The sequence below is a fragment of the Hyperolius riggenbachi genome, chromosome 7 (assembly GCF_040937935.1).
Source record: "Hyperolius riggenbachi isolate aHypRig1 chromosome 7, aHypRig1.pri, whole genome shotgun sequence".
Classification (NCBI taxonomy): domain Eukaryota; kingdom Metazoa; phylum Chordata; class Amphibia; order Anura; family Hyperoliidae; genus Hyperolius; species Hyperolius riggenbachi.
Window position 1 is genome coordinate 176,039,956 of NC_090652.1, and position 27,827 is coordinate 176,067,782.

At 42.6% G+C, this 27,827-nt stretch overlaps 1 protein-coding gene across 1 annotated transcript in view; it reads right to left on the bottom strand.

Annotated features, from left to right (window-relative positions):
- STAT1 (signal transducer and activator of transcription 1) overlaps positions 1–27,827 on the bottom strand; it is a 1,171,385-nt gene that overhangs the window by 15,716 nt on the left and 1,127,842 nt on the right. The window contains exons 19-20 of the mRNA XM_068244925.1: positions 12,520–12,595; positions 12,348–12,441 (exon numbers count right to left, since the gene is read on the bottom strand). Of these exons, the coding sequence (XP_068101026.1) occupies positions 12,348–12,441; positions 12,520–12,595 (170 nt within the window). The remainder of the gene's footprint in view (positions 1–12,347; positions 12,442–12,519; positions 12,596–27,827) is intronic.

Here is a 27,827-nt window from a genome sequence, read left to right on the forward strand (position 1 = left end):
TATACTGCAGGCACCTATCTAATCTATACTGCAGGCACCTATCTAATCTATACTGCAGGGCACCACCCTATCTAATCTATACTGCAGGCACCTATCTAATATATACTGTGGGGTACCTACCTAACTAATCTATACTGCAGGCACCTATCTAATCTATACTGCAGGACACCTACCTATCTAATCTATACTGCAGGGCACCTACCTATCTAATCTATACTGCGGGGCACCTACCTATCTAACCTATACTGGAGGCACCTACCTATCTAACCTATACAGAGTGTGTGCTTCCACAACGTGTGTATCCACAGCATATGTCTCTAGGCCCCGCATATGACACTCGCCCCAGGCCCCGCATACTCTAAGGCCACCTCTGCTGCAATATACTTATTCCAGGATTTTATGGATCTGATCGGGGCATAGACATAGCTAGTTAGCCAAACATTGCATCATTGACACTGCACAATAATCATTCTGTCAACCCAATCGCAAATGTAGGACAGTTCAGATAGTTCATATGCAATGCACTGGTATTTAAGCAGTTCATATGTGGAACAGAGTTAGTTCACAAGTAGTAAGCACCTAAATCCAGCATTTTAGTATGAAAATTGTGGATAGCAAATGCAAGGAAATTCCAGGTTAAGCAAAGCAAGTTCAGCTTGTTCATATGCAGCGTACAGATAGTGGACAGTCAATGCATTCAAATTCTAGATCATAGGAGTTCCATATAAAAGCAGCATCTGTCTAATCCAGTAATGGAGAAGTGTGAGCATATGCAACTGGCATTGTTTAAAAGAAAATAAATATGGCATATGCCTCTCACTTCAATGTGCGTTGTGGAAGGTCTGGAAGGAGCAGTGCAGAATACCCTCTGAGGGGTATATCCTCTGGGGCCCAAAGATAATTTACCCTGGCCACCACCGTGAAACATTGACATGTGTAACTAACAAATGGAAGTCAGGGTCCAGGCCCAGTACATTTTTCGAACATAGAGTAATTTTGTAATACCAGGCCACATAACATTCATATTGCCATTTCCTCTTCATTTAATTTCAAAACATCCCAACACAGCTTCCAAAAATACTCAAAGTGGTGTACAAACTGGAAAAACTATGCTGTACAGAGCATGACACTTGACACACTACACCAAATATAACCTCTGTGGCAAGCTGAGAAAAGCAGCCTCCAAGAGTTACCTTTACAAAAGACAATCCTACATCACAGTCAAACAATCCTAAAGGTGGTGAACATGTAACAAATCTGTCTTTCACACATTACAATGAGAATCAATGAGGTTAAAACCTACACATCGCTAGTATGGCAAGACTTCATTAATGGTAGGGAAAAGGTACGTACCATGGAAAACACCATCTCTCCAGTCCTAAATTACATTAGGAGAGTCGGTGTTGTTGGCGTTAACTTGCAGTGCAAGGCAGAATTACCGGAGAACAGACAATGCAGATCCAGTGTTCGCACAGTGGGTCTTTTTAACCCTAATCTCTCCGTTCCCCTCCACCTGGAGCCGCTCTGCAAACATTTATAATGACACTGCTGAACTACCAGGACGGAGACTCTGTAGTGTATGCTGCCTATGTTAAAGGCCCTCTAAGGTGTCCTCACTTCAGCAGGATATTTACTTTTTTAAACCTTTTGAGAAAAAGAGAGAACACCAAGAGCCCAATATAGTGTAGTATGTACTGGTAAGGTATAATTGATAGAGTAATAATATTAATTTAATACTCACAAACCAGGGTTACCAAGTAGGCAACCACTGTCAAAGCAGGTGGGGAGATTGTCCTGACCCCACTCAGGATTAAAAAGTCGCTCTCTGTAGTTGAAGAAGGAAGGGTACAACCCTCCACCAAGGGTGGACTTGATGTAGATAATAGGATAACAGAGGTGCCAATAGGATAAAAACACTAAAAGAACTTAAAAACCCATCTTGGTAATAGAGGAGGCAGTGGTGGACTCACCCCCTCCAAGCAGAACACATGACTGTGGATTTTCAGTCAAAACAATTTTATTGGATACTCCAAATAAAGTGCAACACGTTTCACGGGATACAAACCCGCTTCATAAGGCAATAACAGATAGGAGTAAACAGCATCTGCCAGTATCATCAACACTGAGCGCCTCTGTCTAAACCTTTTGTTATTGTTTATGGGTATTTTGCTGTCTGGATGGAACATTGATTATTTGCTACCTTATTATTGGTGCTCTGAAATCCCTCTCTTGCTCCTAGTGATTGCTTGTTAGATTACGTTTTGTAATGAGATAAACCTGAACCCACACTAATGGCCTTAAAGTGGACCTGAAGTCTTGCACAGGACACAAGCAAAAAAGCATTTAAAAATGAGCTGTCAGCTACATTATCTTAGAAAAAAATAACACAAATATAAGTAGATAAATACTTGCTCTACTTACATAACACACACATATATATATATATATATATATATATATATATATATATATATATATATACATTGCACTGTCCACGTTTTGATTTTAGTGAGTTTTTTTACAGTAAAAAAAAAACCTTCTTAGCATTTCCCATTTCAAGTGTGGCAATTTTTAAGCCAATCCTGATGTAATTTCCTCCCTTACTCTCCTCTGCCCGATTGTGTATGCATTGCCCGCCCTCCACTATCGAAAGTGCATTGCCTCAGCATGAGAAATACTGGCCAATCAGAGAGGAACAGAGGTGTGGGAGGGGAAAACAGGAGTGAAAGAGGCTTGAGCCAATCAGGCTGCATTGGTTAAGTCTAATGGGGAAGTAGAGAAGCAAAAAAGGACAACCCAGCATGCCCTGCAACTTCCTTTTTGCGTACCAAATTTTGTGTGTACCAAATCAGGTAAACTGGGGAATGATCATTTATTAACAAGAAAAGTAATATTGATTTTAACTTTTGGATTGCCTGGTTACTTGTTTACCAGATAAAAATAAATAACTGATTTTTTATTTTATGCCCAACAGTTACACTTTAAAGAGTTTAGCCTGTGTAATTCCCCCTCATTTGTGTCTAATCACTGTAATTTTATCCCCTACTGTGTCACATGACTGCCTATGGCAGATAAGCCCATTTGAAAGTACAGACTGTAAACACTATGGGCCATATCCTATTCAAGGTGATAAGTAGCTTGCAGATGCGAGCTACTTATCACCTTGCCATCGCGCGAGGATTACCGGCAAATCCTATTGCCCATATCCTTCGCGCGATGGCCGATCGTTAGGGAGCATTACGCAGGCGAAAGCCTGAGCGATGCTCCCTTTTACCGAGCGATGGGGAGTGAGGTTTACGCTGTGGTGCTGTCCATCAGCACCACGGCCTCACTCCCCACACATGCGCACTCGCCCGCCTAACATCCGCCGCCATCTTCCGCCGCAGCATCTGGGGGTCTCCTTTAATAAGGAGACCCCCAGAGCTCCCCGTCGGGTCGCCGCACAGTTTAGAAGCCCCCGCGCAGCTCTGCACCGGCACCCCTGTTGGCATACATACCGCCGCAGATCACCCGCCGCCTCTCGCCGCAAAATCTGTCGCGTAATTACAGTGTATCTAACACTGTAATTACTGTCCGCATAGAAGGAGCCCGGGCAAAGCATCTTTAAATCTGCAGCCTGGGCTCCCCATTGGTCCGCTGTCTGAACCAATAAAATGGCTCAGACAGCGGACCAATGGGGAGCCCAGGCTGCAGATTCAAAGATGCTTTGCGCATGCGCAGTACTTTCACGCCGGCCGCCGTGATGACGCGAGGCGGCCGGCGTGTGACGTCAGCCGCGTCATACGCGGAAGGAGCAGCCCGACTCTGCCGAGTGTCGCCCGGGCTGCGGCCTGTCAGCCATTCCGGAGCGGGGAGAAGGAGAGGAGCCAGGACGCCGGCGTGGGACCTCCCGACCAGCACTGGACTGGAGAAAGCCCCTGGTGGGTACAACTTTCTTTTTTTGGGTGAGCTCGGAGTCCCTTTAAGAAAAACAAAAGTTTGCTTTCCTAAAACAGAAAGAATTTGCGATAATTCAGGTTGGAGTGAGCTTGAGATGTCTCCCAGAGCAACACTGCTGAATATATGCAAATTAACCATTGTACCCTTAGAAGCTAAACACACCTCCAGAACTGCTGGAATGCAATGATGTGTCAGCTTGTTAATTTGTACAGAGCCATAATAATCCAACATGCATACAGACTGTTTCGGATTGTTTGATCCTCATCAGTGCATGGCATGGATTAATTTGGCTCTATGGAGTAGGGCTTGTAAATCTGAGAGGCACAGACTAACCAGCAAGCTCATGGTGACCCAGAACTCATTGGAGTGTGTAAGGGACTACAATGGTCCTAAAAGCCCCCTTACTAAGATGTTAAGAAAAACAAAAGTTTGCTTTCCTAAAACAAACAGAGCCAAATTAATCCATGCCATGCACTGATGAGGATCAAACAATCCGAAACAGTCTGTATGCATGTTGGATTATTATGGCTCTGTACAAATTAACAAGGTGACACATCATTGCATTTCAGCGGTTCTGGAGGTGTGTTTAGCTTCTAAGGGTACAATGGTTAATTTGCATATATTCAGCAGTGTTGCTCTGGGAGACATCTCAAGCTCACTCCAACCTGAATTATCGCAAATTCTTTCTGTTTTAGGAAATCAAACTTTTGTTTTTCTTAACATCTTAGTAAGGGGGCTTTTAGGACCATTGTAGTCCCTTACACACTCCAATGAGTTCTGAGTCACCATGAGCTTGCTGGTTAGTCTGTGCCTCTCGGAATTACAAGCCCTACTCCATAGAGCCAAATTAATCCATGCCATGCACTGATGAGGATCAAACAATCCGAAACAGTCTGTATGCCTGTTGGATTATTATGGCTCTGTACAAATTAACAAGCTGACACATCATTGCATTCCAGCAGTTCTGGAGATGTGTTTAGCTTCTAAGGGTACAATGGTTAATTTGCATATATTCAGCAGTGTTGCTCTGGGAGACATCTCAAACTCACTCCAACCTGAATTATCGCAAATTCTTTCTGTTTTAGGAAAGCAAACTTTTGTTTTTTTTATAATTAACAGTAATATACTCTCTTGACATACAGTATATATTTAAAAAGTTCCGACCTTAAGGTAACTATATATACAGTATATACAGTATATATATATATATATATTTTTTTTTTTTTGGGCATAATAGATTTTATGGACCTTTTTAGGTCTTTATCCTTGCCACACTGCTCAGCTACAGTGACTACTCTCCTAGCTACTCTCACTACACTAACATCTACACTGACTACACACCCATATAAACTGACTACACTACCACCAGGTGATACCACAGCTCTCAGCCCCCCACCCATCACCTGCCCCCTTAATTAACAGATCATCTAATTATTCACCGTTACTGATGCTGCTATGTGTGCATGGCCGGAGAATTGTCTCCTCAGAGCCTCTGTGGCGCATTCCATCTCAGAGCAGAATGAAATCCAATGTGAACAAGATACAGCACAGACAGAAGCTGGCTGGCAAGAACTCTCCACACACAGGCACTCCAGGGTGAGTGCTGGTCCGTATATGTGCTCACATTCAGTGTGGGTAATAACTGACTCATGCTTGTCTCCATTTTGTCCACCACTCAGGGGAGGCCCAGTAATCCCATCACTCCAGTAGTAACACCTTGTCCAGCACTGCCTCCAGTAACCAGAGAGATAAGCATTGGTTTGACCCCCAGGAGCAGACTGACAAAACCATGGAACCCCTCTCCAAAGTCACTTCCAATGACAGTGGCACTGACACCTCCTTGCCCAACTTTGCTCAAGCTTATCTAGGACTGCAGCCCCAAGTGTCTTCTCCACATTCTCTTACCCATCCAGTTATGCACGCCATCTCCGCCGCTGTATACAGCAGATTCCATCGCTTGCAGCAAGAGGGCACCAGTGAACCCTGAAGGATGGAGGCCATGCAGGTCTAGTGTATACAGCGGCAGAATCGGCTGTATACAACAGCTTAGACGGACAGAGGACATGGCTCGTGTCACTAGATGGGTAAGAGCTTGTGGGGGCAACACCTGGATTATTATGGCTCTGTACACATTAACAAGCTGACACATCATTGCATTCCAGCGGTTCTGAAGGTGTGTTTAGCTTCTAAGGGTACAATGGTTAATTTGCATATATTCAGCAGTGATGCACTGGGAGACATCTCAAGCTCACTCCAACCTGAATTATCGCAAATTCTTTCTGTTTTAAGAAAGCAAACTTTTGTTTTTTTTTTAATATAGACAGTAAAGTGTTCAAACTTTGAAACCGTAGCTCACAACTTTATTGTCAATAAAAAATCACAACGTTAATAGCAGTGTTGACAAAGTTAATTGGTACTTAATGCAGTTGATTGATCAATGGCCTGATAATTTTATATACAGTACTAGGTACTCACACATTCATCTCTTAGGAAGCCAGAGGTACCCTCAGTATTAAGTTGCCCCCGACTGAAAGGAGATCTTGTCAGTGGAATGCCAAGAGATGGGTGAGTAACCTCTCATTTACACACCGCTCAGGACTTGGAATAGGGAAGGAGGGAGGCATTTGAGAAGCAGTGTGAGACGCCTTTCTATCATTAAATGCCTGTAGGCACGCGCCTATAGTGCATTATGGTCGGCCCTGGGTGTCTCCCAAAAGATAATAAGACTATGTACAAGAGGCATTATTGTGGGAAAAAAAAAATTCTCAGCTTTTATTTACATTTGAGCAAAAAGTGTCTAGTCAAAAATTATTCATACCCTTCACAAACTGTCACACCTATCCACCAGGTGGATAATTGGATAGCGAAAAATACAGAGGCGCCAATAGGATAAAACTGACAGCAACTTATATATAACTGACAGCAACTGATATATTTCAGTTCTGACAAAATTTTGTCAGAACTGGAAGGGATCGTTGTAAGAAGAAAATGGTGAGCTTCTGAGAGGAACTGATGGCGAGGTAAGTATGTAATATTCATTTGCAGGTACATAATGTGTTTATTTTAAATAATTTTACTCGGTTCAGGTTGACTTTCACATGTTTCCTAAAAGTAAACTGACATGGTGTAGAGAAATCATGTAGATAAATGGGGTATATTATGCAAGAAGATTAGACAGAAGCACTACAGACAGTGCCACATTTGGCAGAGAATGCTTCACAGACGTTTTTACCAAATTAAAATGGACCTGAACTCTATCACAGGACAGAATGGAAATATATAGAAATACACCCTGCATGTATTTAGAAAGTTTAGCCTGTCTAATTCCCCCTCATCTGTGACTAAGCACAAGTTGTATGTTGATCCCTCAGCTGTGTCAGCTGCCTGCCACGGCAGAGAGATAATTGGTAAACACAGATTGTTAACAATATGTCTGCTTCCATGAAAGCAGGAAGTAGAAACACTGCAAATTTATTGTAGGATTTGTATCCGCTGTAACCAAGAAATGTTTTTTCTTTAAAGGTAATTATGCTGTTGGATATCTTTTAGCGCAGAGAGAAAGTTCTGAGTTCAGGTCCTCTTTAACCACTTCGCCATATCTGGACGCATATATCCGTCCAGATAGGCAGTGGTGCTGCAGCCGTGTGGTGCGCGCGATCGGGCGCACGCCCGCGCGCGCCCCCGCTGCCTCCCGCTGCCCCCCCGATCAGTGAATGGGAATATAATTCCCATTCACCGATCCAAGTCCCCGGCAGAAATACCGACGCTTTCTCATCAGAGAGCGTGGTATTTCTGCCCCCAGGAAACAACTTCTCTTCATTTTAGTTCCTAGATGCGACATTGTTCGCATCTAGGAATTTTTTGAATGTGGCCATCTTGTGGCCAAATAGTAAACTGCACCCACATACCTGTATTGAATAAAAAATACATTATATTACATCTAAAATTGGCTATTTACCTCCCAAACTAAAATTACCCAAATACATTTTTGTATTAAAAAAATAATTAAAAAAATTACAATTAAAAAAAAAAAACTACATAAATAGTTACCTAAGGGTCTGAACTTTTTAAATATACATGTCAAGAGAGTATCTTATTACATTTTTTAAAATTATAAGCTTGTAAATAGTGATGGACGCAAATTGAAAAAATGCACCTTTATTTCTAAATAAAATATCGGCGCCATAAATTGTGATAGGGACGTAATTTAAATGGTGTAATAAGCGGGACAAATGGGCACATAAAATGCATGGGTTTTAATTACTGTAGCATGTATTAATTTTAAACTATAATGGCCAAAAACTGAGAAATAATGATTTTTTTCCATTTCTATCTTAATCTTCCTGTTAAAATGTATTTACAGTAAAGTGGCTCTTAGCAAAATGTACTACCTAAAGAAAGCCTAATTAGTGGCGGAAAAAACGAGATATAGATCAATTGATTTTGATAAGTAGCGATAAAGTTATTAGCGAATGAATGGGAGGTGAACATTGCTCGGATGCATAAGATTTTCGAAGCTGTAGGCTGAAGTGGTTAAAGTATTGCATAAGGCATACTTGACCACAAAAAGACTCTTCAAGAAGGGCTTTCCAAACTACCCTTTTTGCATCAGATGCAAAAAAGACAATGGAGAGTTACAACACAGGCTATGGAAATGCCCTATCTTAATAGATATCGGCTTGAAGTTACCACTACTATATCTGGAGTCTTTCAAGTAGAAGTCCTTAATACTTTTGAAACTTGTGTTTTAAATATGGTTGATCTCTCTGGTCATAAGGGAACTATTCTTCTGGTGATGCAGAGGTTTTTATCAAGCCAGATGTTGAGATTAAAATGTTGGATAAATGACAAGACAAGACAAATAACATTTATATCGTGCATTTCTCCTCCCCCCTACTTCCCTAAAGTGAACCTCCGGACTAAAAATCTACTCAGCAGAACTGAAAAGGCTTGGTGTTTCTTCAACAGCTTCACAGCATCAGAACTTTGTTTTTCTTACCAAAGCATCATTTTTAGCTGTGTTTTCAGCTAAGCTCCACCCATCAAAGAAAACTGCCTGATGCTGTGCAAAGCATGATGGGATTTCCTATGTTGTTATTCACGTTGCCTAGCAACTGGGAGGGGTGATCAGCACACAGGACAGTTGGAACTGTGGTGGGTAAGAGAGGTTACCTATTTTAATTAACATAACTAACTTAACTAATGTAACTTAATGACAGTGTGTTTGTTTACGCTGAAGTTCCTCTTTAAATCAATGGGTACAACAGTTGAATACCTTAAACTAGAAAAGCCAGTGCATGCATATAGGGGGCACGGGAAAGTTTTTTGCACATTTTTTTTTTAATTTCTCATGTAGCTAGCCTAGCGCTAGCTACATGATTCCCCCCTCCCTGCGGCGTACCTCCCTTCCCTCTGATCGCCGCCGGCGTAATGGCCCGTCCGGAAATCCCGTTCTGAACGTGGCGACGCATGTCGTGACGTCATCGACGTCGGCGACGTCGTGACGTCACAGGGAGACCCGATCCACTCCTCAGCGCTGCCTGGCACTGATTGGCCAGGCAGCGCACGGGGTCTCGGCTGGGGGGGCCCTGCATTGTGGCGGGTAGCGGCGGATCGGCGGCGACGATCGAGTAAGGCACGCAGCAAGCAAAGTGCTTGCTGCGTGTTTAAAAAAAAAATATTCAAATCGGCCCAGCGGGACCTGAGCGGTGACCTCCGGCGTCTTTGGACGAGCCTAGCTCGTCCAGAACGCTAGGGAGGTTAATAAAATATGGGGTAGATGGCTAGATACACCTGAGATGTTTGCTCCTGGCCTTGTAAGCACAAATTATTTTATATATATATATATATATATATATATATATATGTATATATATATATATATATATGTATATATATATATATATATATATATATATATATATATATATATATATATGTATATATATATATATATATATATATATATATATATAATGTATTTTGTATGATACAAACAAGCAAATAATTTTTTTTTTACTAGTAAAATATATTGAAGAATATATGTCCATGACAGTCAAATACTATGACTAACCATGGCCGTAGGGCCCGAGGTCGCAGCGGTCGCCATGGCGACTGGGCCCGCCTCCTGATGGGGCCCGGGGGCGTGTGCAGGAGCGGCCTCCCTGCCTGTGCAGGTGTGCTTGCAGTGGCCGTCAGGCACTTACTACATTGCAGCACCGCAGACAAGTGATTGCTGCCTGGTCTCCTCCTCCCCAATCTCCTCTGTCCCCTCTCCCTTTCTTCCCCTCCTCTCCTACTTGTCTCCTGTAGCTGGGCGGCTGCTGTAGTGACGACAGTCACTCCTGTCATTCTGCACCGCCCCCTCTAGTTGGCTGCTCAGTGATGTCGTCTCTGGCTGTCCTGGCTCCTCCCAATCATCCTGGAGTGAGTGAGCTGCAGAGTGAGCCAGCCAGAACCCAGAGTGCATGCTGTCCACGTGTCTGCTGCCTGCCAGTAAGTGCCTGCCATAGACTAGTGTACTTTACAGCTAAATACAGTAGAGGTTTTACAGTGGAAGCCATCAGTAAATTCAAGGAGTTCTGATTCAAAACTCCTAGTTAAATACAGGTGAAAGGGAAAACTTTGAGTGCAGCTGCCCAGAAATCATTAAGTAAAACTGGGGGTATATATATATATATATACTGTAACAGTATATATATACTGTATATATATTATGCAGTCCTCATGTCCACTGTTCTCCTCTGCCCCCCCCCCCTCCTTTACTGTGCAAATGCCCCCTGCAGCCACTTCCTGGTCGGCCCAGTCAGTCATTATTTATTGCTGCACAGGTGCTGGCCCAGCTGCTCACATTCTTGATCATGTGCCTTTGAGCGCTCTGCACATGCACACTAATGCCCGACTCGGCCAAGCACTAAGTGGCTGCGGGGGGCATTTGCACAATAAAGGAGGGGAATGGAGAATAATGGGGGGAGCGGTGGTGGGCATGAGGAATACATCATATTTATGCGTTCTCACCCCGTTTTTACTTTTTAATTCAGCTCTGGTATCCTTTAAATAAAATAAAATGTGACTCTGGGCAAATGTTATCAGAGCATCTCCCCTCACCCCAAATTGCAGTGTTGTGTGCTGCTGCCCATATCCCCACCCTTTAAATTAGTGGTAACAGAGGCCACCAGCACCCCCTTCTCCTTCAGAGTGCACACAGCTTAGCATTCTCTCCTGTCCAGCAGGCGCACTACCTCCTCCTTCCTTCAGCGTCCCTCTGTCTCAAACTATGTGGTGTCCCTATCCCTGTGACTGATCAAGAAGTTACATACATGCCACTTGGTCACAGAAACACTGCAGGGATGAAGACGGAAGGACACTAAAGAAAGAAAGTGGAAACGCGCCCGCTTGACAGGTGAGTGAGAATGCTACTCTGTGTGTACTCCGAAACAAAACGGTGGTGGGTTTGCCAAACTAGGTGGCAAGGGAATTGTCACCGGGGTAGGGGGGCCCATGTCTAAGTTCTGCATCGGGGCCCACTGATCTGAAGCTACTTTTTTCTTTTGCATAAGATGTGTTCAATGCTCATCATGGGCATAATAATCACCCCTGCTACCCTTGCCATTGCAGGGGGGCCCAAAGGCTTTCAGGACCCCTCCTCTCCTCCCTTTCCCCAACCTGCAAGTGCAGCTAATTAGCAAAAAAAAAACCCTGTTCATTCACTAAAACCATGTGCAGGAGCATGTGTAATTTTTTCCTGCTCCCAGATGCTGCTTAACAGCAGAACGCTCTCTGATGCTATTTGGCGGCTCCCGATCACGTGACCTGCTGGGGGTTGAGGACCAAGGGGGCCCTATGATATCATTTTTGCAGGTTAAGTCTAGTTACCTATTCATTTTTTTTTTTTACATGTACACATTTTTTGTTGATGGTACCATTTATATACACTTACTTGTAACTGCAGGGGGGGGGGGGGGGGGGGCTTAGAGGGAATCTGACTAGCAACAGAGGCTGGGCTCTATAGGCAGACCCAGTCTCTGTATGGGGATTACGTTCTCAGAACCCCACCTCGGGTTCTCTTTAAGGCTAATCGGCCTGAGCTTTGTAAGTATTTTTCTTCTTCCCCTAGATCAACTGGGATATTTGAGTGTAAAGGACAATCTTGTACATATTTTGTTCTGGTTGAACTTGATGGATGGATGTCTCTTTGCAACCTAACTGTAAAAATGTAAGGTATGGAAAATATAAAGCAAAAGACACAAACTATCCTAAGGCCCACAGGAGAAGCCAATACAATTGTCCCATTTGTGGTGAAGACACAAAAGTCAACAGCACCCCTGAAGTGGAAAAAAGAAGGTTTGAGGTAAGACCAACAATTTATTTATTCCAAGATCAGGAAAGTCATGCTGAAGATTACTAACCTCAAGTTCAGGTCTAACTAGAATTTCTAAATGTGCATAATCATCTGGAGACATTGGAAGTAGAGACTCAGCTGTTGAAAGTCTGGAAGGATGTCTAGAATAAAGAAATAAACATTAAAATACATGTTGTACAATTACTTTCAGCTGTTAAAATATTTAGCACCACACTTACACTTCAGATACTGAAATTAATTCAGTTTTGATATATCCCGTTGCTTTAGGTCCATCAAGATCCATTGGTTCAGGAGCTACAGTAAAATAAAATATTGGAATAAATTAGATGTCTAAATACTTTCATAAAGACATACAGTATTTCTCCATGCTACACTCAAAATATGAATTTGTCATAGCACACTGAGTGCAGACTTCTTAGAATGTGGAAAAAAAAGCTGAATGAAGAGGTGCTCAAGAGATGTTTGCCACACACAAGATATACATTTTGGCTCCTTACAGTGAAGGAATGCCACTTACTGCGCCCATGTCTACTTCACCTGACCATCCCATAACAGTACTACAGTATAGCACTTGATCTCCCAGGGCTCATGTGATGGTTGGTGAACAGCCATGAAAATCTATTTTCAACTATGCGTGTAAAAAGGCCCTTTGGAAATGCATTAGAAGAAAGACAGATTTGTGAGGCATTATAAGACTCTAATCACTAATATATTCATAAATACAAAAATCTGGATAGAGCATTTGGGATTCTGGGCCATTTCACACTAGAAGCGCTTTTCTGAGCGTTTTGCAATTGATTAGCGTTTTTTAAAATTGCTCCCATTCACTTTAATTAAAATTGCAGTAAAAATCAGAGATTTTCACGTACGCAATCGCAAAATCGCTGCAATTTTTCTGCGTTTTTTTTTTTTAACAGTTAACTTTTTATTGAATTTTCTTGAAAATTACACAACAAAAAGAGAGTACAGAACAGTGCAAATCAAGTACGTCCATGAATGAAATATACATCATCATATTATGTATATAATCACATTGGGATATAGTGCACAAAAATAACTTATCAATGATATAATAATGCAGACTGTGTGACAAAGTAAAAGGGTGTTTATCATTGAAGCGGAAGGACCGACTCGCTCTGAAAAGGCAGAAGTGAAGAAGGGCAATGGTTGAGGTTTGTTGCAGATGTTTAGCCCATATGAAAGAGGAAGAAAAGGAAAGAAAAAAAAACTGCCCGCCTGTCCCCGGCCCAGCACCCACCCCACCTCCAATAATCACAATAACAGTTTAATCAATGATAGGAATACATTTATCATTGGTAGGATCTAGGATTTTACTTTCCCAAATGCCCCACACTGTGTTAAATTTCTTAGGACATTTTCTGTTGAGATAGGTGATTCTATATAGTTGTAGAGCATTATTGATTGATTTGGCCCAAGAACCTATAGTTGGGATAGACGCCTTCTTCCAGAATTTTAGATCTCTTCCCTTGCTTGGAAGCATAATATTTTGATTAACATTTGTTTATTTTTAGATATAATATCTGCCTCCAGTTTACCAAGTAGTAGTAGACCTATATCCAAGGGAAAGGATGTTTCCAGTACAGTGTTAACAGTTGAAAGTACGTTTTCCCAAAAAGGGATAATTACTGGACACAACCAGAAGATGTGTATAAAGTCTCCTCTATGAATAGAGCACCTCCAGCACCTGTCTGAATGAGAGGGATTCATTCTGTGTAGTCTTACAGGGGTAAGGTATATTCTATGTAGAAATTTTGTTTGGATGAGTTGGTCGCTTGCTGATATCACTGTAGTGGGGAACTCTTCCAGAATTATGTCCCATTCAGTGTCAGTTAGGGAGGGAATATCAGTCTTCCATTTATGATAGCACTTTTCCAGTCTTGGATTATTAAGATTTAGCAGCTCAGAGTAAATAGCAGAAAGAGTTTTGGGGAGATCTTTAGTCAGAAGGAGCTTTTCCAACCGGTCTGTTTGTAAGTCAGGCGGTTGAGAGCCGAACTGTGATCTATATGCATGGTGGAGCTGTAGATATCTAAATAAGTATTTGTTCGGAAGATCAAATTGGGTTTTAAGATTATTAAAAGTATAGATAGACTTTTCATTTTGTATGTGGGAGATATTTTTTATACCGTATCTTGCCCATAGGATTGGGTCAGCAATAGTGGAAAAGTGTTGCAGATATGGGTTTCCCCACAGCGGCGTGTAAGGAGAGCTGGTACCAGGGTCCATTAAGGGAACTCTGGCCGTATTCTAGGCCTTCCAGGTAGTTGCCATGGCTAGGGTAGTTTGGGGGCTAGCTGTGGGGCCTCTGTAGGGTAAATTTGTAAGTTGTTCGTATGAACCCAAGATTGCTGCCTCCACATTCACTGCTGGGTTTGTATCGTCTTGCGAAAACCACCATCTAATAGTAACAAGTAAGTATGCCCAATAATATTTTTAAAGATGTGGGAGTGCTAAGCCACCTCTAGATTTAGGGAGCTGTAAAACATCCAGCGCTATACAGGGTTGTTTGCCTGCCCAAATAAATGTTAGTATTATTTTGTAAATTTATTTTGAAGAAAGCAGAGGGGAGCCAGACAGGGCATTGGCGAAATAGGTAGGTAAACTTAGGTAAAAAGATCATTTTAAGTAGATTAATCCTACCTATCAACGAAAGCGTAAGTTTATTCCAGATTGCGCATTTGGATTCAAGTTGCTGAAGGACCGGGTCTATATTGAGGTTCTGATATGTGGCAAGATCATTGGTTATTTAAATTCCTTAATACTTAAATTGGTTCACCACTAGTAGCAGAGAGTTTGGTCTAAGTGGTGAGGAAAGCTTGGCGTCTATAGGAAACAGTAGTGATTTATCCCAGTTGATCTTGATACCCGACATGCCTCCAGACAGGAAAATGGATCATTCAAATAGAGAAGTACATCGTCCGCATTAAAGAGATATTTTTTCATGTAAATTGCCAACCACCAGACAGTTTACTAAGCTATGTTGTCTAATTTTAGCAGCGATGGGCTTCATGGCCAAGGCAAAAAGGCTTGGCGATAGGGGGCATCCCTGCCTGGTGCCCCTCTGCAAACTGAAAAACTGTGAGATTATATTTCCTGTTTTTATTTTGGCTTTGGGAGAATTATAAAGTAATTGGACCCACTTGATAAAGTTGTTACCGAACCCGAATTTGCGTAGCACCGCCCACAAGTATTCCCATTCAACCGAATCAAAAGCTTTTTCAGTGTCTAAAGAAGCTATTACCATTTGACCCACATTAGAATGGGAAGCAGCAATATTGGTCATCAACCTACGTATATTAATGTCTGTGCCTTTACCAGGCATGAAGCCTGATTGATCATAATGTACCAGCTTCAGTATACATTGATTTAGTCTAGTGGCTAAAATTTTAGCTAACACTTCTGCATCAGTGTTCAAAAGGGAAATTGGTCTGTATGAAGAGCATTTTGTGGGATCCTTCCCTGGTTTGGGGATTACTTTTATTAAGGCTTCTGACCTAGAAGGTGGGAACCCTTATCGAAAGATCGTTGGAGGGTAACTTTTAATTTGGGGGCTACTAGTTTGGAGTATTGTTTATAAAATTTGGTGGGTTGCATGTCAGCAAGAGCGTCTATTACTTCATCAAGTGCTATTGGAGCTTCGAGTGCTTTAACATCATCTATGGGTAAAGTAGGTAGGTCAATTGCTTCTAAATAATTTTCTAAGTCTACGACGGATTTGTTAAGACAGCTAGAGTACAAGTTGGAGTAGAACTGTAAGAATGTTTTATTAATTTTGTCTGGGTCAGTAATTATATCGTGAGAGTCAGAGTATAGTTGTGGGATCACAGTCAAATTCCTGGCGTCTCTAGAAAGCCAGGCCAACATTTTCCCCGATCTGTCCCCCTGTTCAAATATCCTTTGTTTTTGGTCACGTAGACTCTTTTTAGTAGTATCTAATCTGTATAGTTCAAAGGTTTGCAGAGCCATTTGCCATTTTTTATAAGTATCACTGTCTTTAGTAGTAATATACTCCGCCTCCAGATCTGAAGCAGTTTTTTCCTTCCATTGTACTAATGCTTTCGCCTGTTCTCTAACAAAATTTAATGGCTCCTATATATTGCCCCCTCAGCACTGCTTTATTAGCGTCCCACACCATTTGGGGGGAAGTTGAGTTATTATTCAATTCCCAATAATGTCTGATTTGTCTTTTTTATAATGTCATCTATCGTAGGACCAACTATCCAATGAGCGGATAGTCTCCATACTTTATCACCCTGCCTTGTACCCATTTGAAGCATCAATTCTAAAGGTGCATGGTCTGAAATTCCTCTGACCAGGAAGTGAGATGCTCTAATCAGAGGGAGAGTTTCGATAGAGGCAAGAGCTAGGTCAATTCTGGAAAGAGTGCCGTGAGAAGCAGAGTGACAGGAATACTCCTTTGTGGTAGGGTGCTTCCACCTCCAAACATCTAATAGGTTGTAAGCTTCTAGCCAGTTTCTGAACTCCAATGTGTCTCTGGTGGAAATTTTGAGTCTGTCAATATTAGGATCGTGTATGAGGTTAAAGTCTCCACAAATTATTAATTTTTGAGAAGGCATTTGTGTAGTAATGGTAATTATCTTATCGAGGATAGAGATATCTGCTGGAGGAGGCAGGTAAACATTTACTAGTGTTAGTTTTTCTTGATTAACTGTAGCGTGTAAAATTATATACCTGCCACCAGGGTCAATTTTGATCTCATGTAGTTGAAAGGGTAGATTTTTACAAATGAGGATTGAAACTCCTCTGGAGTTTGAGTATGTAGCATGGTATGCATGCGCCACCCAAGGTTTCTTAATTGCTAGGATTTTACCTCCAGTAAGGTGAGTCTCTTGTAAAAAACATATATGAGGTGAGTGTTGTTTAAGGAAATTAGTTACCAATGATCTTTTTATTTTAGATCACAGTCCCCTGACATTCCAAGATAGTAATTTGACTGTTGACATTTAAATTATGTGTACTAATAGGAGATTGTAATAATGATGACTAGTCATTTTGTCTTTATATGAGTGAGGCGGGGGAGGAGCCCGGGCAAGGGGCAGGCAGGCAAGAAGAGAAAAGAGGGAGGAAAGAAAAGAGACAGTGCATAGTAAAATTAGCATACATTGGTAAACCCCAACAAACCCCCACCCTACATCCTAGAAATGGAACGATAACATCAGGACGTTTTGGATCCCTGAACATAACCTTGTAACTAAAGAACCTTCAGTCCCAAAATATGACTGGATCAAAAGGAAATTAAAATGTAAATATAACCACTCAAATAGAGAAAATAATAAAGGGGGTGGTAGTAGGCCAAGACAGAGGTCCGCTACCCAGCTGCACCCAGTTGTCAACCTGGGGGTTTGACTTGTATAATAGAAAATGGAGGGCGGAGGGAAAGGGGAGGGGGGGAGTGGATTAGGGGGGGGGGAGGGAAAGGGAAGTGGAGGGATAAGGGGGGGGGGGCAACATTTGAATTCACAACTCCATACCATAGAGTATTTCTTACAAATTGGCTATAGGTCTAGTATACAAATAGGACGGTAAGTGCTTCATTTTTACTATAGGGTTGAAGAGTGAATCCTGCACTTTTTTTTAGAGGGGTGCAAGATTAACCCGAAGCCATATGCTATTAACATACATCATATTTGTATTCCCAGGCGAGCTAGGTATCAAAAGCATACTAGTATATAATACTTAAAGCAGTTGCTTGTATACACAGTATATATAAATAGGTTGCCGCCTTCCTGGCGCCCACAAGGATCAATGAGCTATACCTGCAAAAAAATGGGCAAGGACGCCTTCATGTATATATTACAGTAACCCAGTATAAGCATATTTTAGTAAGGTAGACGTAGTATACTGATATATTCTGGAATGACTGCAGGAATAGTCCCATCTATGCTACCAGGAACAGACAACCCGATATATGTTGGAAGAGGCACTTATTAGTGCCCAGGTGTAGGGTTCCAAGCACAATAGGCTAAGGGAGAAACCGCCAGATTAGAGAAGGTTTGCTAATGGTGCTTTGCACCATGTTTAACAGGATTTAGGAAACATGGGTGTCTCTACCCAGCACCACAGTAAGGGCCCCCTTCATCCACAGCAGCAGAAAGTAGCATTATACGTTTAGAGGGTTGCATGGCAAAATCCATAGAAGGGTGACTTCCAATTTAGAGGGTACGGAAACTGTTACCTAGTTTAAACATGTCATAAGCAACATAAGTATTATCCCCTGTACAATGAGGTTCTGCTAAAATAGAGTTTGTGGTATCAAGAACCAGTGCCAGAATTGTACACTACATATACACAGTATATATAAATAGGTTGGCTCAATCCTCAGTCAAACCCCGTGGGGGAACCCCTACGGTCAGAGTAGCAATGGTTTAATGGTAAGATAAAGGCATCCACCCGGGGAGAGACAAGAACACCGGCCAACCCATAGTTCATAACTGGACATCCTACATAGTAACACCATAAATGCTTCCTGAGAGCCATAGAAAAGTCATTAATAAGGTCATGGGCGTCCGCAGAAAATTTTTCAGGGGGGGCAAAGAGGAGGAGAAGAAAAAGAGGGGTGGCGCGCAGCCGAAAAATTGGGGTGGTGTTGTGTGGCGCGTGTAGCGCGCCAAAAAATGGAGCTACGTCATGCGCCGAAAAATGGGTGTGGTCATGAACCAGAATGTGGGTGTGATCGTGGGTGGAGACAAGTTTACATGAACTAAGCAATGGTGGGACATTAGATTAGGACAGTGTCCAAACGGCGAAGTCACTTTACTATCACAAAGTGCCAACAGCAATTTAAACTAAATACAAACGTTTTAACTCATACATGGGGAGGGTGCAGCTGCATTGGGGGAGAAGATGGCTAAACGGTTGGAGGAGAGTTTAACCACTTAACCACTTGAGGACTGCAGGGCTAAACCCCCCTAGTGACCAGGCCATTTTTAGCTAAATTGGCCATTGCAGCTTTAAGGCCAAGCTGCAGGGCCGCACAACTCAGCACACAAGTGATCCCCCCCCCTTTTCTCCCCACCAACAGAGCTCTCTGTTGGTGGGGTCTGATCGCTCCCCCCATGTTTATTTTTTTTTAAAAAAATATTATTGTTAGGTTTTTTTTTTTTAAATCCCCTGTTCCTTTAAATTTATTCCCTCCCTCCCTCCCTCCCCACAGCCGGCCAATTATGGCGATCGGCTGTCATAGGCTTCTGCCTATGAGAGCCGATCGCTCTCTTGTCCCCCATAGGGACAGCCGTGTCACACGGCTGTCCCCGGTGCAGCGCTGCTGCTCATCGCAGCGCTGCACCAAGTAAATAGACGGCGTGATCGCCGTCTAACAGGAGACTAAAGGCGGGGCGGAGCTCCGCCCTCTGAGCATGAGATGCGCGCGCACCATGCGTGCGATCTCATGCTAAACAGAGCCCCAGGACTTTATGCCAATTGGCGTTAGGCGGACCTGGGGCTGCCGCCGCGGCCACGCCTCCTGGCGTGACGTGGGCGGCAGGAGGTTAAGCTCTCAGTCGTTTTCACTTTATGCATCCGAGCAATGTTCACCTCCCACTCATTAGGCTATAACTTTATCACTACTTATCACAATGAACTGATCTATATCTTGTTTTTTCCGCCACCAATTAGGCTTTCTTTAGGTGGTAAATTTTGCTAAGAGCTACCTTACTGTAAATGCATTTTAACAGTAAGAATAAGAAAAAAAATGAAAAAATTCATTATTTGTCAGTTTTTGGCCATTATAGTTTTGCCCATATATTGTAATTGCCCATTTGTCACGGTTATTTCACCGTTTAAATTATGTCCCTATCACAATGTATTGCGACAATATTTTATTTGGAAATAAAAGAGCATTTTTTCCGTTTTGCATTCATCACTATTTACAAGCTTATTGAAAAAAATAGAGAGAAATATTTCATCATTACATAGATATTTAAAAAGTTTAGACCCTTAGGTAAATATTTATGTTTTTTTTTTTTTTATAGTAATGTTTTTTTTTTTTTTTTTATTAAACATTTTATGTGGGCATTTTTGGGAGGGTGGGATATAAAAGTGTTTTATTTGGGGAAATATTTGTGTATGGTAATGTTTTTTTACTTTTACTTGTAGTTTTACTTTTTGGCCACAAGATGGCAATCTCGATTTTGTTTACATGACGTCGCTCTAAGCGTACACTGTACGCTTAGAGGGACATGGCTTCAGAAAAAGCGAAGCTTCCGAGAGAAGCTGTCGCTTTTTCAGCGGGGGAGAGGAATCAGTGATCGGGCTCCATAGCCCGATACATTGATTCCGTGGCTACCGAATCCGCGGCCGGGAGTGCGTGTGCACGCGCGCGATCGGCCGCGGGAGCGCGCCTGTCCTCCTTGATGTTTTTATACGTCAAGGAGGACAAAGTGGTTAAACTAGGATCTAGGGGGAGGCGGGAGGATAAAGTCTCAATATGTAGACAAGAGTAGGTAAAAAGACAGTGGGAGCCTAACATTATGGGGGGTGGAGAGGGGGGTGGGGACAGAATAAAGATTAAGGAGGTTGGTAAAACTTCAAGTAGCCCATTTCATGTAAACAAAATTTGTAAATGTGGTGGTAAAAATATAAAGTGCATGGTAACCAATGCTCGGAGCCTTGCAAATAAAATAGACGAACTGGAGTTCATTCTGAATGACAAAGGCAATGACATTGTGGGAATAACCGAGACATGGATGGATGAAAGCCATGACTGGATAGCTAATTTAAAAGGATACAATGTGTTTAGGAGGGATAGAACAGGGAAAAAAGGTGGAGGGGTTTGTCTCTTTGTTAAGAATTCTTTTACAGCTGTCCTCAACGATGAGATGGAAGAAGATTGCAAAGATGTGGAGTCCGTTTGGGTGAATATTCATGGTGGAAATAAAAGTTGCCAATTGCTTATTGGGGTATGCTACAGACCACCTCATATTAATGAAGCTGCAGAACTGCGATTACTACAGCAGATTGAAAAAGCTGCAAGTAAAAATGAGGTCATAGTTATAGGTGACTTCAACTTTCCAGACATTGACTGGGGTATTGAGGCTACCCATTCTGGTAAAAGCAGCAGATTTCTGGCACCACTACAGGACAATTACTTGACTCAAATGGTAACGGAACCAACTAGGGGGAATGTGTTACTGGATCTGATCATTTCTAATAGAGCAGATAATGTATCAAATGTGCAGGTTCAAGAACATTTGGGAAATAGTGATCACATGATAACGTTTGATCTGGTGACTGATAGGCCACGGGGCAGCGGGACCACTAAAACTATGAATTTTAGAAAAGCAAAGTTCAATCAAATTAGGCAGGCACTAAGTTTGGTGAACTGTGATAATGTACTACAAGGGGAGGACACTGAAGGAAAATGGCAAGCTTTTAAACTTATTCTCAATCAATATTGTAGTATGTATATCCCAAATGGAAACAAAATGTCTAGGAATAAAAAAAGGCCTCTATGGATGAATAGAAAGGTTAGGGATAAAATTAAAAGGAAAAGGAATGCCTATAAGGTCCTAAAACAGGAGGGGACCGAGGCTGCACTAAGCAATTATAAGGAGTGCAATAAAAATTGTAAAAAAGAAATTAGGCTGGCAAAGATCGAAGCTGAAAATCAAATCGCTAGGGATATCAAATCTAACCCAAAAAAGTTTTACAAGTACATCAACTCTAAAAAAAGAAAGGTTGACTGTATAGGACTCCTAAAGGATGAGGGTGGGAACTCAATGGTGGATGACCAAGGTAAGGCAGAGTTATTAAATGCTTTCTTTGCTTCTGTCTTCACAAAGGAAACAGCACTGTTGCAAATTACAGAGGCAGAAGAGTCTCAATCTTCTAACTATAATATTAAATACTTAACGCAGGAAGAAGTGAAGGCAAGACTAAATAAATTAAAAATAGACAAGGCACCTGGCCCAGATGGCATGCATCCTCGGGTCCCAAGGGAATTAAAGAGACACTGAAGCGAAAAAAATATATATGATATAATGAATTGGTTGTGTACTATGAATAATTACTAGAAGATTAGCAGCAAAGAAAATATTCTCATACTTTTATTTTCAGGTATATAGTGTTTTTTCTAACATTGCATCATTCTATAATATGTGCAGATTACACAACACTCAGCATTCAAAATGAGTCTTTCATAGCAGTCTGTGAACTAATGACCTCTCCTCTAGCAGAGAAAAAGTAAACAGTTCACTTACAGTTGAGATAATAAAGTCAGATAACAGCCCTCTCCAGGACTAACTTAGACAGAGAGCTTAATGGCTTGTTTGCATAGAGATAATAACTAGAGTTTCTCAACTCTTCCTGTACTGGAAACAATTAGACTGATGTATCTGATCTTAATGTTTTATTTCTTAGCTGTACTACACATACAAATCATAATATCATAATTGTTTTTTCGCTTCAGTGTCTCTTTAAGTTCAATTATAGCTAAGCCCCTTTATCTCATCTTTTGTGACTCTCTTGCAACTGGCAGAGTCCCAGTGGATTGGCGTACAGCCCACGTTTTCCCATTATTTAAGAAGGGCAAAACATCAGATCCAGAAAATTATAGACCTGTAAGCTTAACATCAGTTGTATGCAAACTATTTGAGGGGTTACTAAGAGATACTATACATGATTTCATAGTAGAAAATAATCTTATTTCTCAGCATCAACATGGGTTTACTAAAGACAGGTCCTGTTTGACTAACATGCTCAGCTTTTATGAGGTATTGAATGCTAATATGGAAATTGGGAATGCTGTAGATGTGATATACTTGGACTTTGCAAAGGCCTTCCACATTGTTCCCCACAAAAGTCTGGTGCAAAAGTTGAGGATGCAAGGACTGGGGAAGAGTCTGTGTGCATGGATAGGGAACTGGCTAATGGGCAGAAAACAAAGAGTTGTGGTCAATGGATCGTACTCAAAATGGGAGACTGTTAGCAGTGGGATCCCACAGGGGTCTGTACTGGGTCCAGTGCTCTTCAATTTATTTATTAATGACCTAGTAGATGCAGTAGTGAGCAATGTTGCTATTTTTGCAGATGATACAAAATTGTGCAGAATCATCAACTCTCAGGAAGATAGTGTCATATTGCAACAGGATCTGGATAGGATGGCTATATGGGCACATACATGGCAGATGAAATTCAATGTTGAAAAATGTAAAGTCATGCATTTTGGTCGTACCAATGGTCTAGCACCATACAAAATAAACGGGATACAGTTGGGGACATCAAACTTGGAGAAGGACTTAGGAGTACTCATCGACAACAAGTTAAATAATCATACTCAATGCCAAGCCGCTGCAGCTAAAGCTAACAAAATATTGGGATGCATTAAAAGGGAAATAAAAACTCGAGATGCTAGCATAATATTGCCCCTGTTTAACTCTCTAGTTGTAACAATCGGTGTAACACAGAGAGGGTCTGATTACCGGTGATCTGCAGTATCACCGAGAATGCAGAATATACCCGATTATTGATGATCTGCAGTATCACTGATAATCAGATATATATTCTAACCTCTGGACACCTGAGAGATAAGAGTGTTTTGGTGTGACAGTAATACTTTGAGTATTGCACCTTAGGAGAAGGTACAGAAGCAGTAAGGAGTACTGCACAGAAGTATGTTCCTTCCGTATGCCTAGACTCTCCCGGGGGAGGAGCTAGGCCAAAAGTGGGAAGGACAGAGTGTGAGTGACACCAGTGAGAGGGTGTCACTAACAGGTCTGGGAACTGCCTCTAACAGTAAGGCCAGTTCTCGAGGTCGGGCAATCCAGGTCGTAAACACACAGACAGATACGGTACAGATTCAGGAGACAGATACGGAATCCAATAAACAGGCAGGGTTCGGCAACGGGGTATCAGAATAGCGGGGTACAGAATCAGGAGGCAAATACAGAGTCCAGGAACGAGCAGAGTTCGGCAACAGGATATCAGAGATAGCAAGGTACCGAATCAGAGTACAGAAGAATAGTCAGGCAGGCAGAATGTCATAACAAATAATACAGTTCAGTATTCCTAACGCTAAGGTGTGAGGTCCGTGATCGTCAACACCTTTGGAAACTATGCTAGAACATAGATACAGACAAGGCCTGAGTGCTACCACGATGTGATCGCAACGACAGACAACCAGAGAATGACCAGCACCCAGTATATATACACCAGTGCTCTCCAGCACCTCCCTTAAGTGCTGGACCAATAAAAGTTGCTGAAAATGTCAGCTGACCTGCCTGGTCAGCTGACCTTTCTCTGACTGCCACAAAAGTTCTGCCTCTCCGCGCGCACGCGCGTCATTCTGAACCTAGGTGGACTATCAGTCCCAGCCACACCAGTACTGCTTTGCAATGTCTCTGCTGACCCATGCGCGGGGTTGGTCGCACCGCTATCTGCACCGGCGGCTGCCTCCCCGCGCTGGGTCAGAGTGTCAGCAACAGGGCCATGCGTGCTAACCGCCGCATCAGACGCGGCGGTTTTTCCGCGTTCCGCCATGCTATCCATGGAAACAGTCGCCTCCCGCTGAGTACAGGCGGCTGATTTTCCGCGTTTCCTTACACTAGTAAGGCCACATCTGGAATACAGAATTCAGTTCTGGTCTGGGCACCACATTACAAAAAAGATATTGCAGTTTTAGAGCAGGTGCAGAGACGAGCAACAAAATTGATACGTGGGACGGAAGGTCTCGCTTACCAAGAAAGGTTAGATAAACTGGGTTTATATAGTCTAGAGAAAAGACGCCTTAGAGGAGATCTAATTAACATGTATAAATACATCAGAAGGCAATATAATAGCTTGGCGGATGAGCTTTTTGTCCCTAGGCCTTCTCAAAGGACTCCGAATTCTAATTGCTGGATCCACCTGTTTTTTGGAAAAAGGTATACTCCCTAATGCTCTGAGCTATCTATCTGTCTTTATATCATAAATGCCATGCATGGATGTTTCCTTTATTTTTAACATCTAGATATTTTTATATGCTCGGTGTTTAATATATCTTCCACAAGAGGTTAAATCACTATTTGCCCCTTGATTTATTGCGGCTTTGTACCTTTGTCTGTTGAGTAATGGATAGGAAAATCAGTTTTTTACTCCTATTTGCTGTAATCTATTCTCCTAATATATAGAGCCCCTTTAATAACTGTGGTTGCCTGTATATTGTTATTTAAGTCACGCACCATGGACATGTACTGTACTTAAGTAGGAGGTAGGATTTGTTCACATGTGGATGTTGCCTCCCATTTGGCTGCTCCTCCTATAGCAGCGTAGTGGGTATGTTTATGTACGGCTAGGTGTAACGCGTAACACCAGCCGCAGATAACATGGGGCACGGGCACCGCCCCCTGCACCCACGTAACTCTGCTGTCCTATGGCAAGCGTATTTGCGGAGAAACTTCCGCATTTACATGCCGCTGATTGGTCGCATGTTTACAGGCTAATCACAATGGGCTGTTGGATAAGACACCGGCAGGGCCGCAATCCGATTGGCTGACGGTAGGACGAACCATGTGACCCTCTGGAACCAATGGGAGCGCTGGTTTTTCGGCGTGGAGGAGATCATGATATTTCATGCTCTTTACAGGGAGTTTGACTTATCACTGAGTAATATTTATTTGTCAAGGGTATATGTGCCCAGTATATGTAGCCAGAGGTATATGTGCCCAGTATTTGTAGGCAGGGGTATATGTCCCCAGTATATGTAGCCAGAGGTATATGATCCCAGTATATGTAGTCAGGGGTGTATGTGACCAGTATATGTAGGCAGGGGTATATGTGGCCAGTATATGTAGTCAAGGGTATATGTGCCCAGTATATGTAGCCAGAGGTATATGTGCCCAGTATATGTAGGCAGGGGTATATGTGCCCAGTATATGTAGCCAGAGGTATATGTCCCCAGTATATGTAGGCAGGGGAATATGTGCCCAGTATATGTAGGCAGGTGAATATGTCCCAGTATATATAGCCAGGGGTATATGTGCCCAGTATATGTAGTCAGGGGTATATGTGCCCAGTATATGTCGGCAGGGGTATATGTGCCCAGTATATACTGTATAGGCAGGGGTATATGTGCCCAGTATATGTAGGCAGGGGTATATGTGCCCAGTATATATAGCCAGGGGTATATGTGCCCAGTATATGTAGGCAGGGGTATATGCCCCCAGTATATGTAGCCAGAGGTATATGTCCCCAGTATATGCAGTCAGGGGTATATGTGTCCAGTATATGTAGGCAGGGGTATATGTCCCAGTATATGTAGGCAGGGGTATATGTGCCCAGTATATATAGCCAGGGGTATATGTGCCCAGTATATGTAGGCAGGGGTATATGTGCCCAGTATATCTAGCCAGAGGTATATGTCCCCAGTATATGTAGCCAGGGGTATATGTCCCTTGTATATGTAGCCAGAGGTATATGTGCCCAGTATATGTAGTCAGGGGTATATGTGCCCAGTATATGTAGGCAGGGGTATATGTCCCAGTATATGTAGGCAGGGGTATATGTGCCCAGTATATACAGCCAGGGGTATATGTGAACAGTATATGTAGGCAGGGGTATATGTGGCCAGTATATGTAGGCAGGGGTATATGTGTCCAGTATATGTAGCCAGGGGTATATGTGCCCAGTATATGTAGCCAGAGGTATATGTGCCCAGTATGTGTAGTCAGGGGTATATGTGCCCAGTATATGTAGGCAGGGGTATATGTGCCCAGTATATATAGCCAGGGGTATATGTCCCAGTATATGTAGCCAGGGGTATATGTGACCAGTATATGTAGCCAGGGGTATATGTGACCAGTATATGTAGGCAGGGGTATATGTGCCCAGTATATCTAGCCAGAGGTATATGTCCCCAGTATATGTAGCCAGGGGTATATGTCCCCTGTATATGTAGCCAGAGGTATATGTGCCCAGTATATGTAGTCAGGGGTATATGTGCCCAGTATATGTAGGCAGGGGTATATGTCCCAGTATATGTAGGCACGGGTATATGTGCCCAGTATATACAGCCAGGGGTATATGTGACCAGTATATGTAGGCAGGGGTATATGTGCCCAGTATATGTAGCCAGGGGTATATGTGCCCAGTATATGTAGCCAGAGGTATATGTGCCCAGTATGTGTAGTCAGGGGTATATGTGCCCAGTATATGTAGGCAGGGGTATATGTGCCCAGTATATATATCCAGGGGTATATGTCCCAGTATATGTAGCCAGGGGTATATGTGACCAGTATATGTAGCCAGGGGTATATGTGACCAGTATATGTAGGCAGGGGTATATGTCCCTAGAATAAGTAGCCAGGTGTTCCCCAGCAGGAGGGGAGCAGCGCAGAGAAGAGGGAGAGCTATGTGCGGATAGCGGGGAAGGGCGGGAATGTCCCCCCCCTTCCCTCATCTTAGGGGGCTCTCCCTCCCTCGCTCTCCCCTCCGGAGTCCGGAACGAAGTGTGCAGCGGCTGGGCAGCGGGCGGAACTTACCTCATCTCGTCGCAGGCGCCGGATGGATTAGC